The sequence below is a fragment of the Choloepus didactylus genome, chromosome 5 (genome assembly GCF_015220235.1).
Source record: "Choloepus didactylus isolate mChoDid1 chromosome 5, mChoDid1.pri, whole genome shotgun sequence".
NCBI classification, from domain to species: domain Eukaryota; kingdom Metazoa; phylum Chordata; class Mammalia; order Pilosa; family Megalonychidae; genus Choloepus; species Choloepus didactylus.
Genome location: NC_051311.1, coordinates 58,519,262 through 58,539,970, shown reverse-complemented (window position 1 = coordinate 58,539,970; position 20,709 = coordinate 58,519,262). Strand labels below are relative to the sequence as shown.

The window sequence follows — 20,709 nt, the reverse complement described above, 5'->3', positions numbered from 1 at the left end:
TATTTGTCCTTTGTGTCTGGCTTATTTCACTCAACATGACGTCTTCAGAGTTCATCCATGTTGTAGCAAGTATTAGATTCCTTTTTTTAAAAAACTGCATTTAATTAGCATTTGTCATTGATGGCATCTGTGTGTGTGTGTGAGTTTTAAAAGGCTTTACTCCTAGAATCTACTGTTTGCTTTGGTTATCCACTTCAGATGGCATCATAAGATCTATTGGTCATTCGAACAAAATGTGCCTGGCAACTTCAACATAGTGGCTATTGGGGAGCCCTGCTCTGACTCCCAGGCTGCAAGAACTTCTTAATTGTAGGCCTGCAGCTGATTCTTGAGTTAAATGCCTTCCACAGGGGGAAGTCAGGAAGAACAGCAGCCCTGAGTTCTTCCACCATTAAAATAGATTCCATCCATATGTCCACCCAGCTGAATTTCTGGCTGGCAGGAAAATCCTCTGCATAGTCTTCAAAATCTTTTCAAAGATGGGAAAACAACAGGATTTAGCTTTCTTCACAATTAAAGCAAGGTTCTCCTCTTTTTCCTCAGGTGGTTTGAACCGAGCCCCCATGGTCATCATCATTGGGTCTAGTGTGCCCTCAATGTACATATCGATCCTGGCCTTCTCCTTCAGGTCCTTCCCATGCAAGCTGTACCTGGAGCAAGGGAGCTAAGGATGTCTCTAGTCTGTGTTAGCCCCATTCTATCAATTTCAACCAAAGGCACTTGGCTGAAAAGCAGGTGTCCAACCTTATACTATTTTTTTACGTTCTTCTTTTGTTTCCAGAAATTATTCTTCAAACTCCATTTCAGCTGCAGCCAGCAGCCACTGAATCAACTCCATTCTGTCCCTGTCACAAAAGTAGTCGAGCTTGGGTTTGGCTGCCATGACTCCTGGCTCAGGGTTTTCTTTTCTCTTACAGACTCTTCTTTGTCTCCTTACTTCAGTTCTTTTTATGGCTGAATAATATTCCATTGTATGTCTATACATTTTGTTTATTCATTCATTTGTTGATGGGCATATAGTTTGTGTCCATCTTTTCAGCCTGCATTTTTAAGTACTAGGCTTAACTATCTCTATATTTTAATTAGTTAAAGTCATAGTCTGAAAAATTTCTTTAAGAGTCCATTAAAATTATGATCTCCAATTCTATACGTTATTTCATCATATAACATTCCATAATTTATTTAATCCTTCTATGTGGTTCCAAAATTTCTAATATTTTATCTCTATTTCTTTAGGAAAAAAGTCCCTGGAATTGAAAGTTTTGGGTCAAAGACAGTGAACACTTTTAAGCTACTTGATACATATGCAAACTTTCCAACTGATTTTTAAAAATCAATGTGAACTTCTACCAGCCTACTTCCACTTAACGAAGGTAGTTGATGTCTTCTGAGCTTGTTCCACAACTCCAGGGCCCCAGAGCCAACTTGCTTTTTATTCATCTCCGAAGTTCTTTATTCTTATTGTTACTAAGCAGATCACCTCCCTTGATCCCTACTCAATATTTCTTCTTATTGTTCCTTGTCTACCCACTTTCTATATATATTTACTTCTTAGTTTTTCATTCATTTTGCCTTCTGAGCTATGACTAAGCCCCTAGAGTCAATGTGTATGCAGGAAATATGAAAACTTACAAGTAAAAATATTAATAAAGAACAGTGTTTTTACTACCTGCATTTTATTTAGCTTAGGAAGAAAAGGAATCTGCAATCTAGACAGTTTTGTTTTTGAGTTACACTGTCTTTTTTCATTGATATTTACTTGCGTGATCCTGCCTCTACGTTCTTTTATCTGAAACTTGTGACACTGGAAAAAATTTGAACTCATAAAAAAATGTAGAACGGAACATTTAGTTTTAGAGAATGGTCTCTTCAATTTCGTGATTTGTTGGACTTTTTTAAAACCACTTGTGTTTAAAGTAATTGTCACTGAAACAAACTGCATATAGGCATCAACCATATCCTCCCCCCTTTTCATTTAAATACCTCCTCCCCCCTACCCCCTCACCCCATTCGCACAGCCACGTCCAAATTTTGGAATGGCCAGATAAATTTGATTAATTAAAGCCTAAAAACAGGTAAACTGGAAAAAAAAAAGAAACCAAATGAGGTCGGAATAAATATAAATGAAGACACATTCACGAGACTTTACAAAGTTGCCACTGGTTTAATTTTCCTGCGCTCCAGGAACCGTGGCAGAAAAACTACAATTCCCAGAGTGCTTAGAGAGGCCACGCGTGTCGCGGCTTCGAAGTTTGCGGCCTCAGTCCTGCCTCCTCCGTCCAGCGATTTGGTTCTCCAGTTCCGGGCCTCGAGAGTTCTCTTATCCGATTGGTGGGTACTCCCGGGAGGTCAAATACAGAGTTTACCGATTCTTTGGTCCGTTCCAGTCCACCGGCTCTCCCTCCCGGCACCAAGATGGCGGCAGAAGCAGCTGGTGGGAAATACAGAGGCACTGTCAGCAAAAGCAAAGACCCTTCCGGGCTGCTCATCTCTGTGATCAGGTGAGGGAGGCAGGAGGCAGGGGCAGGGGACGGGGGCAGGGGCTCGACTTCGGCTTTGGAAGGGAGAAGAGTTATTTGGGTTCCACCCTGCCGACCCTCCCCTTTCCTCCTTGCCTCCCCCCGGCCCCTCCCAAGGGCTCCAGCAGTTCCCGCCTTTTACTCTGGGACTGGGTTAGAGGGAGAAGTCCCTCCTGTTAGTTTTTTCTGTAGGATAGAGCCTTGGTCGGATCTCTGGGCCCTAAAAGCACGCTGTATGAGACTTGCAAGAGAAAGCCAGGTGAAGATGGGTTAATTGATTCTGCTAACGCTTATTTATTGATTACCTGTAGCAGCTCTCACTGATGAAGGCGCCGTAGCTCCTGGACTTCTGGGTAAAAGACTCAGAGCCCGGAGAGACCTGTCCGAGTTGCAGGTAGTGTTCTCACCTACCCTTTGGACACCTTCAACCCCTTTTAAGTGGTGACATCGGCAAATACAAGATCCTGCATCCGCTGGTTTCTACCAGGCTCTGGGTTTGAAGGCACACATCGGTTTTCAGTTTTTGTACTGCCTTTTCCTGCCCTTCTAAATGGGTCTATTCCTTAAAAAAGAAAAGAAAACAAACTGAATTTCAAATTATCCCCTATGCATTTTATTTTCCCAGAATATATATGGTGGGAGTGGGAGTGGTGGGCTATTTTTTTTTTTTTAATTGAAATACCTCAATAATTTGAGTGGTGGAGGTGTGGCTTTCAAGCACCGCTAAAGTTGACACAGGGAGTGATTGCAAAAGCAACTTGAATAAAATTATTATGACACGTTTTTAATTGTTGGTATTTGAATTTCAACACAGGTATTTTTCATTAAATAAAACACCCCTATTCCTTTTTTTCCTGTCACCTAATGTTAAACTTTTGGCTGAGTTCTTGACTCATTGCTGGAGATTAGTGATGATCTTTTAAAACCCAGGGCCCAGCAGTACTTGGGTAGGCAATAAGCACTTGATAAATGTGTCGAATGAGTGAACAAATCAAACTTTTAAAACAGCCTACCGTCTCATGGATTGATAAAGACTGATCTCATGGGTCTTATTCAGGGGATTCCAGTTTATGATTGTGGCATAGTAAATCATTACTATCACTTTTCTCTTTAGGGTTAAATGAATAATTCTCTATGGAAATACTATACTTAGGCCATACAGAAAAAATGCTCTTTTGGATCAGACACCTATAGGTCAACATTCTTGTGACAGTACACGAGTAGTGCAGGTGTGTCTATGATACTAAAACTCCCCCTAGAATATTTGTAGCCTCTCATCTTAATTCCCTGTGGGGTTAATAATACATGAATCTATTTGGATCCTTTGTAAACTTGTTTTTTTGTTTATTTGCCTTTCAGTCAGTATTCATTTAATCAATTTGTATTTAGTGCCACCTTGTAGTATGAAGTCTGGCACATACGTACTTGGTAAATATTTGTTGAATGAAAGAATTTTGCAAAGATGAGTTTTGCAAAGATGAATCTGACGTGGATGCTGCCCTTAAGAAAAGTATGGTCTACTTGGAGGATAAAATATGTTATTAAAAACTATGCCATAAGGGTAGAAAAGAGAGAGAGAATATATGTGACAGGAATCTGGGAGGACTGGTTTCTTCCAATAGAAGTGAAGTGGGGATTAGGAATGGTAGTAGCTTTATACAAATGTACCACCTCAGCTATGTATTTTTGATTTTTAGGCTTCACCCATTTATTTTTTAACTATATACTGGTTGTCTTCAATGCTAGTTAAATTTATGGTAAATGTTCTATATTCAGAAAAACATGAACTAAAACTTTTTTACTGCTACTAATTCAGAGACATGCATTGCCTTGGTCGTGGTTGATGGATCCTTTGTGTTTTCCAGGGGTAATCTCCTATTGCTGGAATGATGTGGACTATGATTTTGTGATTATCCTTGTCTTTTGACCATCTGTATTACCTTCACTTTATCACCATGATTTAGGCCTAAACATTTTTTACTTTGACTTCTGTTGTATATTATTGCTTTTCATTTTTCTTCCTTATCCTTTACCACCATCAACCACTTGAACAATACATCTTTTATTATATTTGTTATAAGAGTACGGTAAAAGGGAGTACCCAGTCCTAATATCCTGGGCAAGTTTAGTAAGGATTGGGGTTCATGGTTACACATGACCTTATTTCAAACTGGATGTTGTTTGTAATGGAGGGTTGGCATTTGTATTCTAACATTGCTTTGAGACACACGAAAATTAGGGATTGGAATGAAGGTGTTGCTAACTCTCTCATCCTTGTTCTTAAGTTCTTGATATGCTTTTGACCCTATCCAGTGGTTTAAATTTCACAGGCAGTGATAGATACTGAGAGGAGGATGACAGGATTACTTTAGTGTTGGGGGTGGGTGGTCCTGCAGGGAAGAATAGAATGGGCAATGTGTATTTCTTGTTGGTAAATTGTGCTATCATTGTGAAGTTGCTGCTTTGCAGTTTGTTCTCTTTGTGATATCCTTGCGACATTGTATTATCATTCTTAATGCCTCACATGAAACTTTACTTACCTCCTCCTATCATTAACCTTCTTTGAATTCTCTCTAAAAGACTGTAGCTTTCCTTGTTGCTTTGGCAACAAGCCTTAAAAATGAAAACCTCATTTTAGGCTCATGCTTATAAAATCTCAGCATTCCAGAAGATATACCTGGTTTGTGCCAGTTGTCTTTAATGTTTCCATGGACCTATGATTTTGTCAAAAAATGTGTTTCTTGATCAAGTCCATTGTTCTTTGAAAGGCTTGAACAGTTTAGCTTGCTTTTTTTTTTTTTTAATATCACTGAACCATTGTATTTTTCTTTTTGAATAGTGAATGTTAGAAATTCTCCTTCAAATCTTTGCTCAGATATGTAAAAAGTACATGTCATTTCTATGCTACAATAACATTTAACAGATATATTTTAAAAATGTATTGTGGTAATTATTATACAAGACAGAATTTCCCATTTTAACCACTTAAATGTGTAGAATTCAGTGATATGAGTTACATTCATAATATTGTGCCACCATCAACACCTCCTATTACCAAAATGTTTTCATTACCCAAAACAGAAACTTTGTACTTATTATGCGGTAACTCTGCACTTCTCCCTTTTCCATAGCCCCTGGTAGTATCTAATTTACTTTCTGTCTCTATGAATTTATTTATTCTAAGTATTTCTTTTTGTTGTTTTGTTTTTTTTAATTAACTTTGTCAAAAAATAAAAAAAAAAATAGACAATAAAAAACATTTCAAACGAAATCAAAACAAAGGAATAATAAAAAACAAATAACCTAAAATAACTACATTACTTCCAACATGTTCCTATTCTACCCCAAGAAAATAAACAGACTATAACCAAGCAAAGGAATTAGAAAAACAAATAACCTAAAATAACTACATTTCTGCGAACTTGTTCCTACCAAACCCCTCAGAAATTAACAAACCATAGTCATTCCTGAGCATTCCCAGAAGGTTAAGTTTGCCCACAATAACTTATTTGTTCTTTTAGATTATTGTTCCCCCTTCACTATTTGCTGTCTATTGCTAGGTCCCCCACATTCTATACTATAAACCATATATTTTACATTTTTCTGTGTTCACATTAGTGGTAACATACAATATTTCTCTTTGTACCTGGCTTCTTCTGCTCAGCATTATGTCTTCAGGGTTCATCCATGTTGTCATATGTTTCACGACATTGTTCCTTCTTACTGCTGCATAGTATTCCATCGTGTGTATATACGTTTTGTTTATCCACTCATCTGTTGAAGGACATTAGAGTTGTTTCCATCTCTTGGCAATTGTGAATAATGCTGCTGTGAACATTGGTGTGCAGATATCTGTTCGTGTCACTGCTTTCAGATCTTCTGGGTATATACTGAGAAGTGCAATTGCTGGATTGAAGGGTAACTCTTTATGTAGATTTCTAAGGAACCACCAGACTGTCTTCCAGAGTGGCTGTACCATTATACAGTCCCACCAACAATGAATAAGAGTTCCAGTTTCTCTACATCCTCTCCAGCATTTGTAGTTACCTGTTTGTTTAATGGCAGCCAATCTAGTTGGTGTGAGATGGTATCTCATTGTGGTTGTAATTTGCATCTCTCTAATAGCTAGTGAAGCTGAACATTTTTTCATGTGTTTATTGGCCATTTGTATTTCCTCTTCAGAGAACTGTCTTTTCATGTCTTTTGACCATTTTATAAATGGGCTGTCTGTACTATTGTTGAGTTGTAAGATTTCTTTATATATGCAAGATATCAGTCTTTTGTCAGATACATGGTTTCCAAATTTTTTTTCCCATTGAGTTGGCTGTCTAAGTATTTCTTATAAGTGAAATCACAAACATTTGTCCTTGTGTGTCTAGCTTATTTCACTCAATGTGATGTCTTCAGGCTTCCTCCCCATCATATCACACATGAAAACTTTGTTCTTTTTTATGGTTGAGTAATATTCCATTGTATGTATATACCACATTTTATTTATCCATTCATCTGTTAATGGACCCTTGGGTTGCTTTCACTTTTTGGTTATTGAGAACAATACTGCTAAGAACAATGGTCTAGAAATAACTGTTTGAGTTCCTGTTTTCAAGTCTTTTGGGGATATTTTCCTAGCAGTGGAACTGTCTTTATTGTTTTTTAATGCTGTTCCTAATAGTTGGAAGAACATTTATTATTACAGTCACTTTTGAATACTGGAGGTTGGATTAGGGTTTGACTTAAGGACAGAGTAGATTTAGAAATAGAGAATATACAAATCTCTTCCCTCTTTCCAGCTATGGTACCAAATAGTTAAATAATGACTATGTTTTGCTGGTGGTCTTACATCCCTCAAAAGCATTTAAAATCCAAAATAATATAAAATCAAAGTATAATGTAGTTGCAATGAAAGTACTCTATTTTGGTAGCTGGATATTTTTTAAGGACCTTGAGATTTATTAAAGACATTTTTTAATCTTAGAAAAATACTGAATTAAATTATTTTAGGACATTTGAATATTTCAAGGGTTAATCCCTCTTCTTTCAGAAGAGATCCATCCTTGGGCTGTGAGGCAGCTTTGATGAGGAGCAGTGGAGGGAAGTAACAGACAATACCTGGGATTTAGTCTGATGCCAGAGAACCCTTAGGCTGGCAGAGGGTGCTGCTAGTAGATCTTTTGGTTTTAAGTCTTGCCAGTGGTCCCTTAAAATGGAATTAACTGGGTGGACGGTTTTTTAAACAGACATACACACACACGTATACGACCACAAAATTTTCTTAATTTTCTCGTTTTTTCCCTTCTAACCTTTTGTTTGGTCTGAAGTTGGTGGAGGCAGTCTTTCTATGTGAGAAACAAGCAAGGTGGCATTTTGGAGATACTGTTTTATTTTTGTGAGCTCTTGTCACAATTTTAATTGGGAAATGTGTCTACTGCTTACTCTTAGGTGATGCACTTTCCGATTAAATGTTGTCTCTCTTTTCTTGTTAAGTTGGCCTTTAATAGCTTGTTTAATTGGGAAGACAAACTTTGGTTGTGACAAGAGGAGACCTTATTGAAACCTTGTAACAGAGCTTTTGTAGACAGACTTTGGTTACAGATGTCAAGGTAGTTTGAAGGCTCATGGTTTTGTGTGTGTGTGTGTGTGTGTGTGTGTGTGTGTGTGTGTTTTAATGATCAACTTTTATGTCTTCCTAGAATTTGGAATTTCAAAAACTTAGAAAATCCTTTAAAGTAGACACCTGTTAAATTCTCTTCCTCCTCAGAGTCTGTTTTGGTCAGCCCAGTATTTAATTCAAAGTAAACTTTGTTGAAGGGCTCCAGGCTTTGATCCAGTCTTTGAACAAACAGCTTTGAGGTCCGTGACACGAGTTGTGGAAGGGAAGGAATGTGTTCACTGTGTTCAGAGCAGTCTTAGAAGTTGCCTTAGGTGTTAAGGCTCTTTCTAGCACCACCTCCTCTTTTCGTTTGAGCCTGTCTCATATGATTTTTAGTTTTTCCAGCTCTCTTTTTGTCCGGGTAGTGATGGCATTAGTGATACCATGCTGTTTGAATGTTACTGGTAGAATACCTGGAAACTAAACACTTTATGAACTTTCTGGACAACCAGGGATATCTAGCAGTATATGTTGACTTAGAGGGCAAAAAAATTTCCATTTTCTGGCTGAACACATAGAATTTCCTGTGAACTTATGTCTTGGTTTCTAACTTCATGTGTAATTTTTTATTTTGGAATTTCTTAAAGACTTTGAGGCATGTAGTTTGAATATTGGATGGTAAGGTCAGGTTTTTTTCAGGCCATTACTTATGGGTGGATGTAGATAAACATTTGGTGGGGAGGTGCAGTTTGTGGTATGGTATAGTTAATAGAAACTTAACTGTATCAGCTATGTGACTTTGGGCAAGTTTCTTAAAACTAGGTTTCTCGTATGTAAAATTGGATAATAATACAACCCTTGGCACGTGGAAGGCACTCAAGTGTTCATTTCCTCCCTTTCCGAATCTATAGCTTCTCTGGTTACAAACTTCATTTTTTTTAAATTACCATACAGTCGTCTATGGTGTACAATCAACGGTTCACAGTACCAGCATATAGTTATGCATTCATTGCCCCAATCTATTTTTGAACATTTTCCTTACACCAGAAAGAATCAGAATAAGAATAAAAAATAAAAGTAAAAAAGAACACCCAAATCACCCCCCCATCCCACCCTATTTTTCATTTAGTTTTTGTCCCCATTTTTCTACTCGTCCATCCATACACTGGATAAAGGGAGTGCGATCCACAAGGCTTTCACAATCACACTATCACCCCTTGTAAGCTACATTGTTATACAATCGTCTTTAAGAGTCAAGGCTACTGGGTTGGAATTTGATAGTTTCAGTTATTTACTTTTCGCTATTCCAATACATGAAAACCTAAAAAGTGTTATCTATATAGTGCATAAGGATGTACACCAGAGTGACCTCTCGACTCCATTTGAAGTCTCTCAGCCACTGAAGCTTTATTTTGTTTCATTTCACATCTCCCTTTTGGTCAAGAGGATGTTCTCAATCCCACGCTGCTGGATCCAGATTCATCCCCGGGAGTCATATCCTGCATTGCCAGGGAAATTTTCACCCCTGGGAGTCAGGTCCCACGTAAGGGGCAGGGCAGTGAGATCACCTGCCAAGGTGGCTTAGTTAGAGAGAGAGGGTCACATCTGAGCAACAAAGATGCACTCAAGGGGAGACTCGGAGACTCTTAGGCACAATTATAAGCAAGTTTAGCCTCTCTGCAATAACAAGCTTCATAAGGGCAGGTCCCATGATAGAGGGCTCAGCACATCAAACCGCCAGTGCTCAATGTTTGTGAGAACATCAGCAACAATCCAGGTGAGGGAGTCCAACACTTACGCATCTTCCCCCAACCCCTCAGGGGGGCCCTGCATGTATATTTTTATTCTCTGCCCAAATTACTTTGGGATGTGTTGGTATTTCACTCTAACCTGTACAAACCTTCCATATCTCACCTCCTATTCAAAGTTGCATGTATTCATGGTATGCAAACTTAATTTTAATCACTGAACCAGATAGCAATGAGGATATAATATCAATTTTCACCAGAAATATCCTTGCCAGGTTGATATGAATGATTGATTCAGACTGTTCTCTTTATAAACAGGAAATCTTGTGCAGCTGATTTAAGATGGCAATTAAATAATAATCGGAGAGTCATAGCTAAAGAACCTAGATTTAAATGTGTGTGTGCTTATATATGTGTTGACGTAAAATAGAAAATATAAACACATAAAATATAAAAATTTTTATTAGACTGAAAAAAGAAGACTACAAAAGCAAACCACAGGGCTTCTGAATTCTAAATTTCTAAACTTAAATATATATTTAGAAAATTGAAACAAAAGCTCTAATTTTTTTTTTTTTTTAAAGGTGAATATTTTTCTCTCTGCCCATCTCTTTATCTGGATAATCCTTGTTATCATTGAAAAAAATGTGTACATGTGATTTTCTAAAATTGTAAACAAAATATTTTAAAATACTGAATTTAGAAAATTCAAACAGTTTGAAAGGTACAAAATTTTTTAAAAAAGTCATTATCTTTCTCCCTGGCTATCTCCCTCCTGACACAAAATGTTGTTAAATGTTCTGTGCTTCCTTGCGGAAAACAGAAGAAAAACTATATTTGGATGGGAAAGAGTATGTATCTGTGTGTTTATTCTTTAAATAAAAGAATATATGTTTAATTATTAATATGTAATTTTTTTAAGAATTTATATAGACTTAATGCACATACACATGCCTTACTTCCTGTAGTACTTTGTCAGGAACTTTTCATTAGAAATGCCTTAAAACTATTGCACATCTGTTTATATATTTCTTTACTTTTTTCAATATGGATTTAAAATTTTTTTCTCTTTTTATTTATTTAATGCTTGTGGGAGTATTGTTAATTGTTGGCCTGTAGTCAATCTGTGCTTGCGTTTTTCAGTTCCAGTAGCAAACTCTGCACCCTGTTGTTTTATACTGTGCTGTTTATCACATTTTTGTCATTTGCTCTGAAGCCATGAAATAAGTTATGACCTTGGTCCCTATAGTAGCCAGTCCTTTATGTGCTGCTTGGATTTAACATGGAATGACATGGGAACTCATAATTTAACAGGAAGTAATAAGGGACAAATTCATGGGTTATATTTGACATGGCTGATATGAAAAGAAAATTAAATATCTCAAGGTTTTTATGAGAACTTTTTCTGACTTTTATTTATTCTTTAAAAATATTTATAAAGCCCTTGCAAAAAAGAAAGTGGGATATGATTCAAAAGGTATTTTTCCACCTAAAACTTGGTGCCTATCATTGTGCTGGCAATTTGGGAGACATTATTTTGCTACTCAACGTATCACTCAAGAGCTTTATTAGAAGTGCAGAATCTCTGGCACCACCTGACCTGAATCTGTATTTTAGCAAGATTCCCAAATTATTCTAATGCACCTTAAAGTTGAGTAACCCTTAGAACATAATTTAGTTGAGAAATAAAACATGAACCAATCAGAATTGTTAAATTATTTTGAGCTAAGGTAATGTTTTTATGGCTGTGTTGAAATAAAAGAGAATCTTAAAGAGATATGGATTGAAATGTATACCAACAAAATGATATAATATCTGGGATTTGCTTCACAATGATGGGGAAGGGGTTGGAGTCAGTGGTGATACAAATGAAACAAGATTGGAATATGTATGTATGTTGGGGGGGGGGACACAATATATTAACCTGTAGGTTAATACCTTTCCGAAATGCTTCATAATATATTATTCATGTCCTGTCTGTGTTCCCACCCTGATACCCTTCCTGCCCCAGGCGCTTTGTACATTAGCATATTAAAGTCTTAGGATGTCCTGAAGTTAAGAAACCTGCTCTAGTTTGTGTAACCCAGAGTCTCCACAGTTTATTTGACCACATAACAACTATTAATATCTTGTAAAGTATCATTTCTCAGGAACTTGCCAGAAACTGAATTAGAATATAGTATGCACCTTTGAAATTATTAAATGCTATAATGTGTTGTAGAATCAAAAAATACATGACTGGAGTTGAAAAATGAGATCACTGGACAATGCTTTAAGGAGAACGTGGGGCTTAAATTGGAAATAGGAAAAGAGGTAGAGTCTGGTAAGAGTAGGAGGGAGATTTTAATTTGAGTTTGTCAACTCTGGGACTCAGTCTTATGCCTCATTGGGACATATTTAATTTTAGATAATGGCCTTCTTTCTTGGCTAAAAATGTATATCTTGTGAACCTTAAGTTAAAGCATGGATTATAGTTAATAGTACAATTATAAAAATGTGCTGTCATCAATTGTAACAAATGTTCCACACCAGTACAAGGTGTTACTGTTGGGGTGGTATATGGGAATCTTGTGTTTTATGCATGAGTGTTCTGTAAATCCACAACTTCAAATAAAGAAAAAAATTTATAACTTTTGATCCCCAGAAGTGTTCTGTATTAATGAGTTAACTGTAATATTGAAAAACTGCATGTGTTGGTTGTAGTAATTGGCTCTAAGTGCTGTCCGAAGCAAGACACCAAGGATTTTTCAATTGACATTAAAGCACATTGTTTACTGTCACTTGATATTAAATGAATCACTCTGTACTAAATTGAGATGCTGTTTTAATGCATTGAAATACTTTTTCAGAGGAATTGCTATCATTTGGGATGGGATTATCTTGTGTTTTGTGGGATCTAGTAAGACAGCATTAAGAAACAAGCAATCACAAAGTATAATTGAATATAATAAAATCTGATTTAAAAGTGTAGTGACGATTTGGTTATGCTTTGAGTGCAACCATATCTTGTGCGATTACGTTGTGATACGCTTCTCGAACATTTCTTTAATGTGCAATTCTTTACTCAAAGTTAGAATTATGATGAGGGTCTCATTTTGTAATTCACTGGAGACATTTGTAGACTATTCATATACAAGGTACTCTGCTTAGTATAATAGGCTTGGAAGACCTACTTCTCACCTTGTTTAGTTAGTGCTTATATTGTTAGCCATCTATTTTCTTTCTCTTCAGTTTGTGCTTTTACTCAACTTAAACTTAAAACTGTCTTTTGTTCCCCTGTAGACATGATAGGGCTATGTTGCTGACAGGTGTTTCTGAGATTGGTTGTTAGGTATTTTAAAGGAAAAGAAAATTTGACTCACACTTTGAAATATGGGCTAAATAGGTCTAATAATATAGCCTAATATCTTCTGGTTAAAAGCATTTTGGGAAAGAAAATAGGAGTCTTGTTTTGAAGATTCATGTCAGCTCTAGATGCTTTCTCTTTGTGTTAGGAACGATGTAATAAAAAGAAGGACTATTATGTTCTTGAGAGATCAGTGAGGTATTATTTTTTTCTTATGGTGAGGTTAGGTTTTGAAACCAGTTAACTCTTAAGCATTTGTTGAGTTTCAAAATGCTTAGTTTTTCTTTATGCTCATATGGGCTAGAATGTTTTATGAACATATAAAGAAGACTCTCTGTCTAGTGCTCTTTCCATTATGCCATTTTTAAAATTTGTTGGAATTGTTGTAATAAAAGAGAAGAGAAGACTGATTGAGAGGTCTAGGTCCTTGATGAGTAAAATGGGAAGGGACTTTGTGACATCCCGTTTGAGTACTTTTCAGATTCGGAGTCACTGAGGGGATTTGAGTCTTATTGTAGATTGTGCTTCATAAAGCTGTAGCTTTCTGGTAAATGATTTTTGGAAATGTGCAGCCTTACTGTAATTAGTTTTTCTGAGTTGCTTGAAGGGATTTCCATTAATTATTTTGTTAATCTTTATTATTCCTGGAGGAGAGGTCACTGGTTGCCAACCAGGAACACCCTTAGTAGACAATTAAGCCTATTAACTGTTTTCAGAAAGCATGATAATGCTAATTGTTCTGCAGATGTTCCCAAAATTCAGGTGTATTAATTTAAATGTTTCTTATAGCAGGTTTGTTAGTTTAGTTATCTGGGGTATATTAGGCAGCTAATACTTGTGGATTTGCCAAGATTCTCTGTTGCTTACGGCTAAGGAATGTTGCTGATAACATCTGCTTTGAGAATTGACCCAGCCAAAATAATACTGCTTGGCTTTATAGAATGACATTCTGGAGACTCATTCCTTTGTTAAAATACCCTAAACTTGTGTCCAGAAAGATAGTCTGGTATCAGCTATAAGTAGTCTTGAGGTTCAGATGAGAGCCCTGGTCAGGGTCTTAATTTTTCACATTTGGTTGACAACCTTACTACATGCTTTTCTGGCTTATGCTATTTAATAATCTGTTCTCACTTTCTAATACCGAATACTGATCCTATAGACTTTCTTCAGAGAACTGTTGGCTGGTCTGATTGAGCTGTTAAAGGTCTTGCTTAGAGGAGGGGATTTATGAAACATCATTTGATCCGTTTAGTCCTATCACTTTCCTACGTTCTACTCTTGGATTAAACTGGATTGTTGGAAAGTTTCATACTTGCACTGTATGCAGTCTTTCAAAATCTCCATGCCTGAGTTGTATTTTAATGTTATGTGCTTGAAGATGCTGTAAGAAATGGCCAGGTAAAATTCATTACTTTATCTGCTATGAGAAGATAGTTTGGGACATTGTTCACTGTATTAAGTGAACAATTTATTTTAGAATTTAGGGCTCTTTCAAGTTTATTTCCTCAGAGGAACTAGAATCTTATCTTTTTTATAAGACAGTTATATAACTGGCTATGTTTCCCTTTTTGCCTTGGCTGCCAGGAATCTCAGTTAAATTTGGGGCTTATTTCATATCACCTATGCTTCCTCTTTTCCCCTGTGATCTGCATTTTTGTGTTTTACTTTTATGTAGCATTGTTTTGACCTGGATCTCTTAAGCCCTAACTTTTCATTTGTATTTTACTTTTTGTTATCTACATTCTTATATCTACATCTCAGATCTTTTTGGTAAGAGGTAAGGTATAATTAAAATGAAACTTGAATGTAAATATTGTTAATCAGAGAATTTTATTTTTGCTCCCACCATTAAATACTGGGTTGAGAAGAAATAGATTTAAAATTGCTGCGGGTTATCCTTTTTAGGTTCTAATGAATTGGAATAGCTAGCAGTAAATACCTGAAACTATCAAACTACAACCGAGAACCCTTGAATCTTGAAGATGATTGTATAACAATGTAGCTTATGAAGGGGTGACAATGTGATTGGGAAAGCCATGTGGATCACACTTCCTTTTGTCCAGTGCAAAAATTAGTTTTTTGTGATGAATGCACAACTATATAATGGTACTGTGAACAACTGATTGTACACTTTGCGTGACTGCATGGTATGTGAATATATCTCAGTAAAATTGAATAAAAAAAATTGCTGAGGTTTAGGAATCATGGAAGACCTTCTGGGAAGCACTAGAGTTTGTTAGTAGCCACACTGATCCTTTTAAAGCAGCAACAGAGCTCTCTTTCTTCTTTAACCATTCATTGACCATTCATTCTCTTCTTCAGTGGTGTCGCAAAACAAGCCCTAAAAGCTGTTTGTAATCTGGTTCCCTGCTTCTCTGACCTGTCTCCTATCACTGTCGCCCTTGTTCTCTTCTCTAAAACCACATTGGCCTCCTTGTGATTCCTTGTTCCTTGAACAGGCCAAACATGCTCCTGTCTCAGGGCCTCTGTGTCTTCTGTTCTATCTGGAATCATCTTCCCCCAGATTATGGCCTGTCTCTCTCCCCCACTTCCTATAAAACTCTATTCAAATGTCTTCTTTATCAGAGAGGCCTTCCCTGGCCTCCCTGCCTCTGTATGGAAAATAGTCCTCATCCCCCTACCCTGCCTTATTTTTTCTGTAGTTATTACTCATCCCTTCCTCAAGGTACATATGCGATATGCTTAATTATTTGTTTTATTGCCTGTTCCCCACCATAATGTAAGCTTCTTGAGGGAGGAATTGGTTTTGTTCACTGCTGTATCTCCAGTCACTTAGAGCTTTGCCTGGTATGTAATAGGTGCTTAATAAATATTTGTTGAATGAATAAATGAATTAAATAGGGTCATCGTAGCCATTGTTTGTCCTTTCATAGAGCTTTTTGAACAAGGCATTTCTTTGTGTGAGATAATTTAGTTACAATTTGTTCTCAAGGCAGGGAGCTGTCCTTGACATCTTCAGGCCTGCACATTGCCACTGCTCATTATTTAGCATTTACTAAATTTTTAAGGTACCAGGCACTGTAGGAATATAAAGTAGGTCTGATCCCAGATCATAAATATTCTCAGGAACTTTAGAATTGGGGAAGTTTTAGGGGATTTGGGCTAATAATGTGATTCACAGATTATTTATTTTGTTCTTATTAATATATCAACCAACACTTCTATTGCACTTCCTGTTTTACAAAGCACATTTACATACCTCTTGAACCCTCACAAGAACCTGGTGAGGCAGGTACTTTTACTATCTTCCCTGTTTTACAAGGAAAGAAATAGACCCAGAGAGGTTAAGTGAATGGTTCAAGGTCAAATAGCTCAAAAGTTGCAGAGCCATCATTTGAATCTGGGTTTTTAAGATTTCAGAGCCTGTGCTCCTTTACTGTTTACAGGGATGACTCTTGATTTCATTAGGATAGCCAAGAAATTTTTCTGGTGTATTCTTAATGGTGTTATTCTTTTTTCTTTTTGTATTCTCTTGAGGTCAGCTTTTGGTGACTAACTTTATTTTCATAGGTGCCTTTTTTCTTTTATTTAATCTTCCTTTTGTCTTTTTAAAGAATAATATCAACTTGATGTATTTTCTCCTGTTTGGGCTCCATTACTCTATTAAGTCCAAAGTGAAAGCAGAATTGCTGTATAGAAGGACCAATGGCAGTGACTAGTTATTTTCCTGTCAAAATAATTGACTGGGTACACTGAAATTCAGAAGTTGGTATACAGACAGGAAACTGTCATATTCAGTTTTATTTCTCCAGTTATTTACCCTGGGTTTTTATGCTTGCATATAGGGCTTAGAGTTGATGACTATGAATTCACTAGAAACTTATAACATACCTGTTCCTTTCAGGTGCTATTAACAGTAACTTAATATGTGTACCATGGGTCTTGGAGCCCATTAGATATATTAATTCCTCCGTGGGGATTAATTACTCATGGTTAGAGATGTAATTCATCATGTAAAATACCAGGGATGTCTTACTGAAAAATTCTTAGTGACCCAGAAATGTCTCTGTGTTTACTCTAGTTTACTAGAATGTAGTTTACTTTTTTATGTTCCTCCATGATCTTGACCATAGTTTGTAAATCATGGTGGTTTGGGGATGGGAATGGAAAAAAAGCAAAAGAGTGATTTAGTAATTTAAATATGTTTCGGGGTAGCAACTTCAGTTGTTTATCCTCTGCTCATGTTTTGGCCAGATTCAAGAATGTTACTACCAAAAATGCTGCTTAGTGCTCTGTTTACATCTCTAGCTGTCTACTGTTCTCCTTACTTATGAGTTGTAGCTTGTTTAGGGTGGCAGTCCTGCAGCTCAAGAGTTGAAAGCAGGAGGGGTAGAATTTCCCAACATGTATCGTAGAAAGAGCATGAGCTTTGGAGTCAAGTATACTTGGTTTTAATTGCATTTCTGATACTTCTTAGCTCTGTGTGTGTGTATGTGTGTGCAAGTTACTTTACCTCTCTGAGTTTCTGTTTACTTATTTTTTTAAAAAATAAAGATACTACTTACCTCACTAGATTCTTGCCAGGATTGTCTTAGAATATGTATATAAAATAATGACTGCATTTTAGGGCATATTACTGGCACTCAGTAATTTATATTCTTTGCCTCACTTCCACCTCCCCTGCCCAAAATGTAGGACACGAGGATGTGTGTGAATCTCTGCATTTAGTTTTAAAATTTCTCAAGGTGAGGATGGATGAGAGCTGGGTGTTCAGCATACTATCAAAGGGATCTTGGATAATTTTTGGACTCAATATTTAAAAAAATCCAACTAAGGCTAGATTATGGGGTATAAAAGCCTCCCTCTGTTTGGACAGGTCACACCTTATTAGGAATATATTGTGTTCAGTTCTGAGCACCACATCTGGAGAGGCAGGATGCGGAAGCAGTCAAGAGCCAGAACCTGGAGCCAGACGGTTCATGTTTGAGGCCTGGCTCTACTTAAGAACAGTGTGCCTTGAGCATACAGCTCAGTTTCTTATCTGTAAAAAGATGGATAATAACGGCACCTACCTCACAGGGTTGTTATCAGGAATAAATGAATTATTAAGCTTAACTCTTTTAGATTAATGCCTGGCACATAGTAAATTCTAAGTAAGTGTAATCTAGTTTTGAGAGGGCTTCAGAGGATAGCAACAAGGATGGTGGGCTGCTCAGAAACCATGTTGTGGAAGAAACAGTTGAAAAAATTGGGGGTGGCTAACCTGAGAAAGAAAGTATTGAGAGTGTTTTACCATTTAAAGGGTAATTTTATGGAAGAGAGAATAGATTTATTTTGTGTTGCTGAAAAAGGTGGAACTAAGATCAATGGGTAGAAATTATAAAGAGGCTGAATTTATTTTATTTTGTTGAAAGGCTTTGTAACAAGTAGGGCTGCTCAGCATTGCAGTGAATTGCTTTGTGAGCTAGTGAGCTTTGCATCACACAGAGGCTTAGGAGAGGTTCCTGACCTGGGTGGTGGGGTGAGCTAGATGACAGGTATTCTTTTCTACATTGCTGTCAGTTCTGGTCAGCTGACAAGCTTAAAGTAGAATAATCCTAAATGGAAATCTGCTGACTCTTCTGGTTTTTGGTAGTATGAGTGGGAACTTTCTGCTTAGAATTAGTGTGTTGTTTTATGCTTTATGGTCTATCATTCATTCATATTGCAAATATTTATTGTGTGATGCACTGTATTTCTGGTCTCATTTTGCTAAAAAACAAAGCAGAGGCTGGAAATGAATCTTTACTGCCTTTTATTGCTTGGCACAAATGCTATCAGTCAGTCCTTGAAGGAATCCAATGAATTAGGTTGGGAGACAATTTTCCTGGGTCTCTTGTGTATCTGAAGTTCTTGTGTGTGGAGCACTGACTGCCTTTTGTTACAGACTATCTTTTCAAGGTTGGTTATTTAGCCCACAGCCTGGGAAGATAGAAATAGTCTGTCTCTTTGGAGCAAAGAGCAGGCATGCTTATTGCCCAGTATAAAAAATTCAGGTTTTAAGCTCAAGGTTCCTCTCCAGTAGCCACCCATTCGGGCCCATCGGGGCAAAGGAGACGAGTGTAAATATCCTCATGCTCATGCTGCTTCCTGTGTTGTGAGCACCAAAGTCCTTTCTCTCTGGCCCAGGAGTCTTGTGTCTTCTACCAGCATCTAGGAAATTGTGGCAAGCTAACTTGTTAGCTTGCAAGTAGGATAAAATCTCAGACCCTTCACAATTCTTGACATTAAGAAGGAATAAAATGAGAATCAGAGAGGTTAGATCTCATGCCCAAGGCCAAATGATCTAGTAAGTGGAGGCGTTGGAATTTGAACCTTTGTCTGCCGAGGATTTCCTTTCCATTATGTTGTGGAAAAATATTACTGCCTCTAACTGCTGCTGCTGCTACTATTACTATTATTACAACCACTACAACGGGGATAGCTGACAATATTTGTTGAGTGTTGGGCTTGTTTTATTTCATTTAATTCTCACTAACAATCCTATTAAGTAGGTATACTTATGATCTTCAACCTATAGATGAGCAAAATGGGGTGCAGTTACCAAGGTCATATAAGCAGTAAATGATGGAGCCAGGATTTTAACTGCAGATCCCATAACTGGAGCAATTAAGAACATAATCTGAAAACAGTTAGACCTGGGTCTTGAATCACTGTACTATCATTTACCCACATTGAGTGAGGTGGGGCAAATTAATATAACCTCTTCAAATCTCAGCTGCAATCAACTGTTAAGTGGGGGAGGGAGGAGAATAATAATAGACCCCCCTCCAAAAGGTTTGTTACGAGGATTAAACATATACTCTATAAAGTGTGCAGCATCCAGTAAATATTTGTGGTTCCTTAAATGTTAGTGACTGTAATTATCATTTTCCATGTTGCTTTCCTTTCTTTAATTAAAGAAAAACCTTTAATGCTTTTGTACTCTCAGAGTTTTAGAATGAAAGTGGTTTTGACTAAAGGTAAAATGTCATTCAGTCCAATTTACATCAAGAGAATGAATTTCAAATGGGCAAACCTAGCACAGGACATTTCCTTATATAAATATTTTTTCTAAAAATGAAAATGTGAGCTAAAAACCCTTAGAGACCCAATTTACTCTCTAACCTTCATTTTAGTAATCCTTTTGATTTCCTAAATAACTTAACTTATAATAAGTACTCCAGTGATGTGTTACAGTGACAGCTGATGCTGGAGGTGTTCTCTCCGGGCCTGACATTTTTCTTAATGGCAATTCCAGTGGTTAACAAACAACATGAGATGTGTGGCATGTTTCCACAAGTGATGGTGGAAAGGAAGTCATGCAAAGCATTGTAAAGATGGGCAAACTGATTCAGTAAGGCTTTGAAAGTTCTTTGTATGTCTATTGTTACAAGGAGAAATAATAGAGTTAAATATCCAAGAAGTATTCCCTTTGGGACTGTTGATAAATGGAAGGCATTTTCTGATTTTGCTTTACTTTAGATGAGAAGCCTGCAAGATTTCAGATTTAAAGAGCAAAGTTAT

At 36.9% G+C, this 20,709-nt stretch overlaps 1 protein-coding gene and 1 pseudogene across 5 annotated transcripts in view; one reads left to right on the top strand and one right to left on the bottom strand.

Moving 5' to 3' along the window:
* Positions 1-220: 220 nt before the first annotated feature.
* LOC119535307 lies at positions 221-883 on the bottom strand (annotated as a pseudogene).
* Positions 884-2,348: 1,465 nt separating this feature from the next.
* Positions 2,349-20,709, top strand: part of EXOC4 (exocyst complex component 4) — a 953,704-nt gene continuing 935,343 nt past the window's right edge. For all 5 annotated transcript variants that reach the window (XM_037836132.1, XM_037836135.1, XM_037836134.1 and 2 more), the window contains exon 1: positions 2,349-2,501. In XM_037836132.1, the coding sequence (XP_037692060.1) occupies positions 2,416-2,501 (86 nt within the window). In that variant the 5' untranslated portion in view covers positions 2,349-2,415. The remainder of the gene's footprint in view (positions 2,502-20,709) is intronic.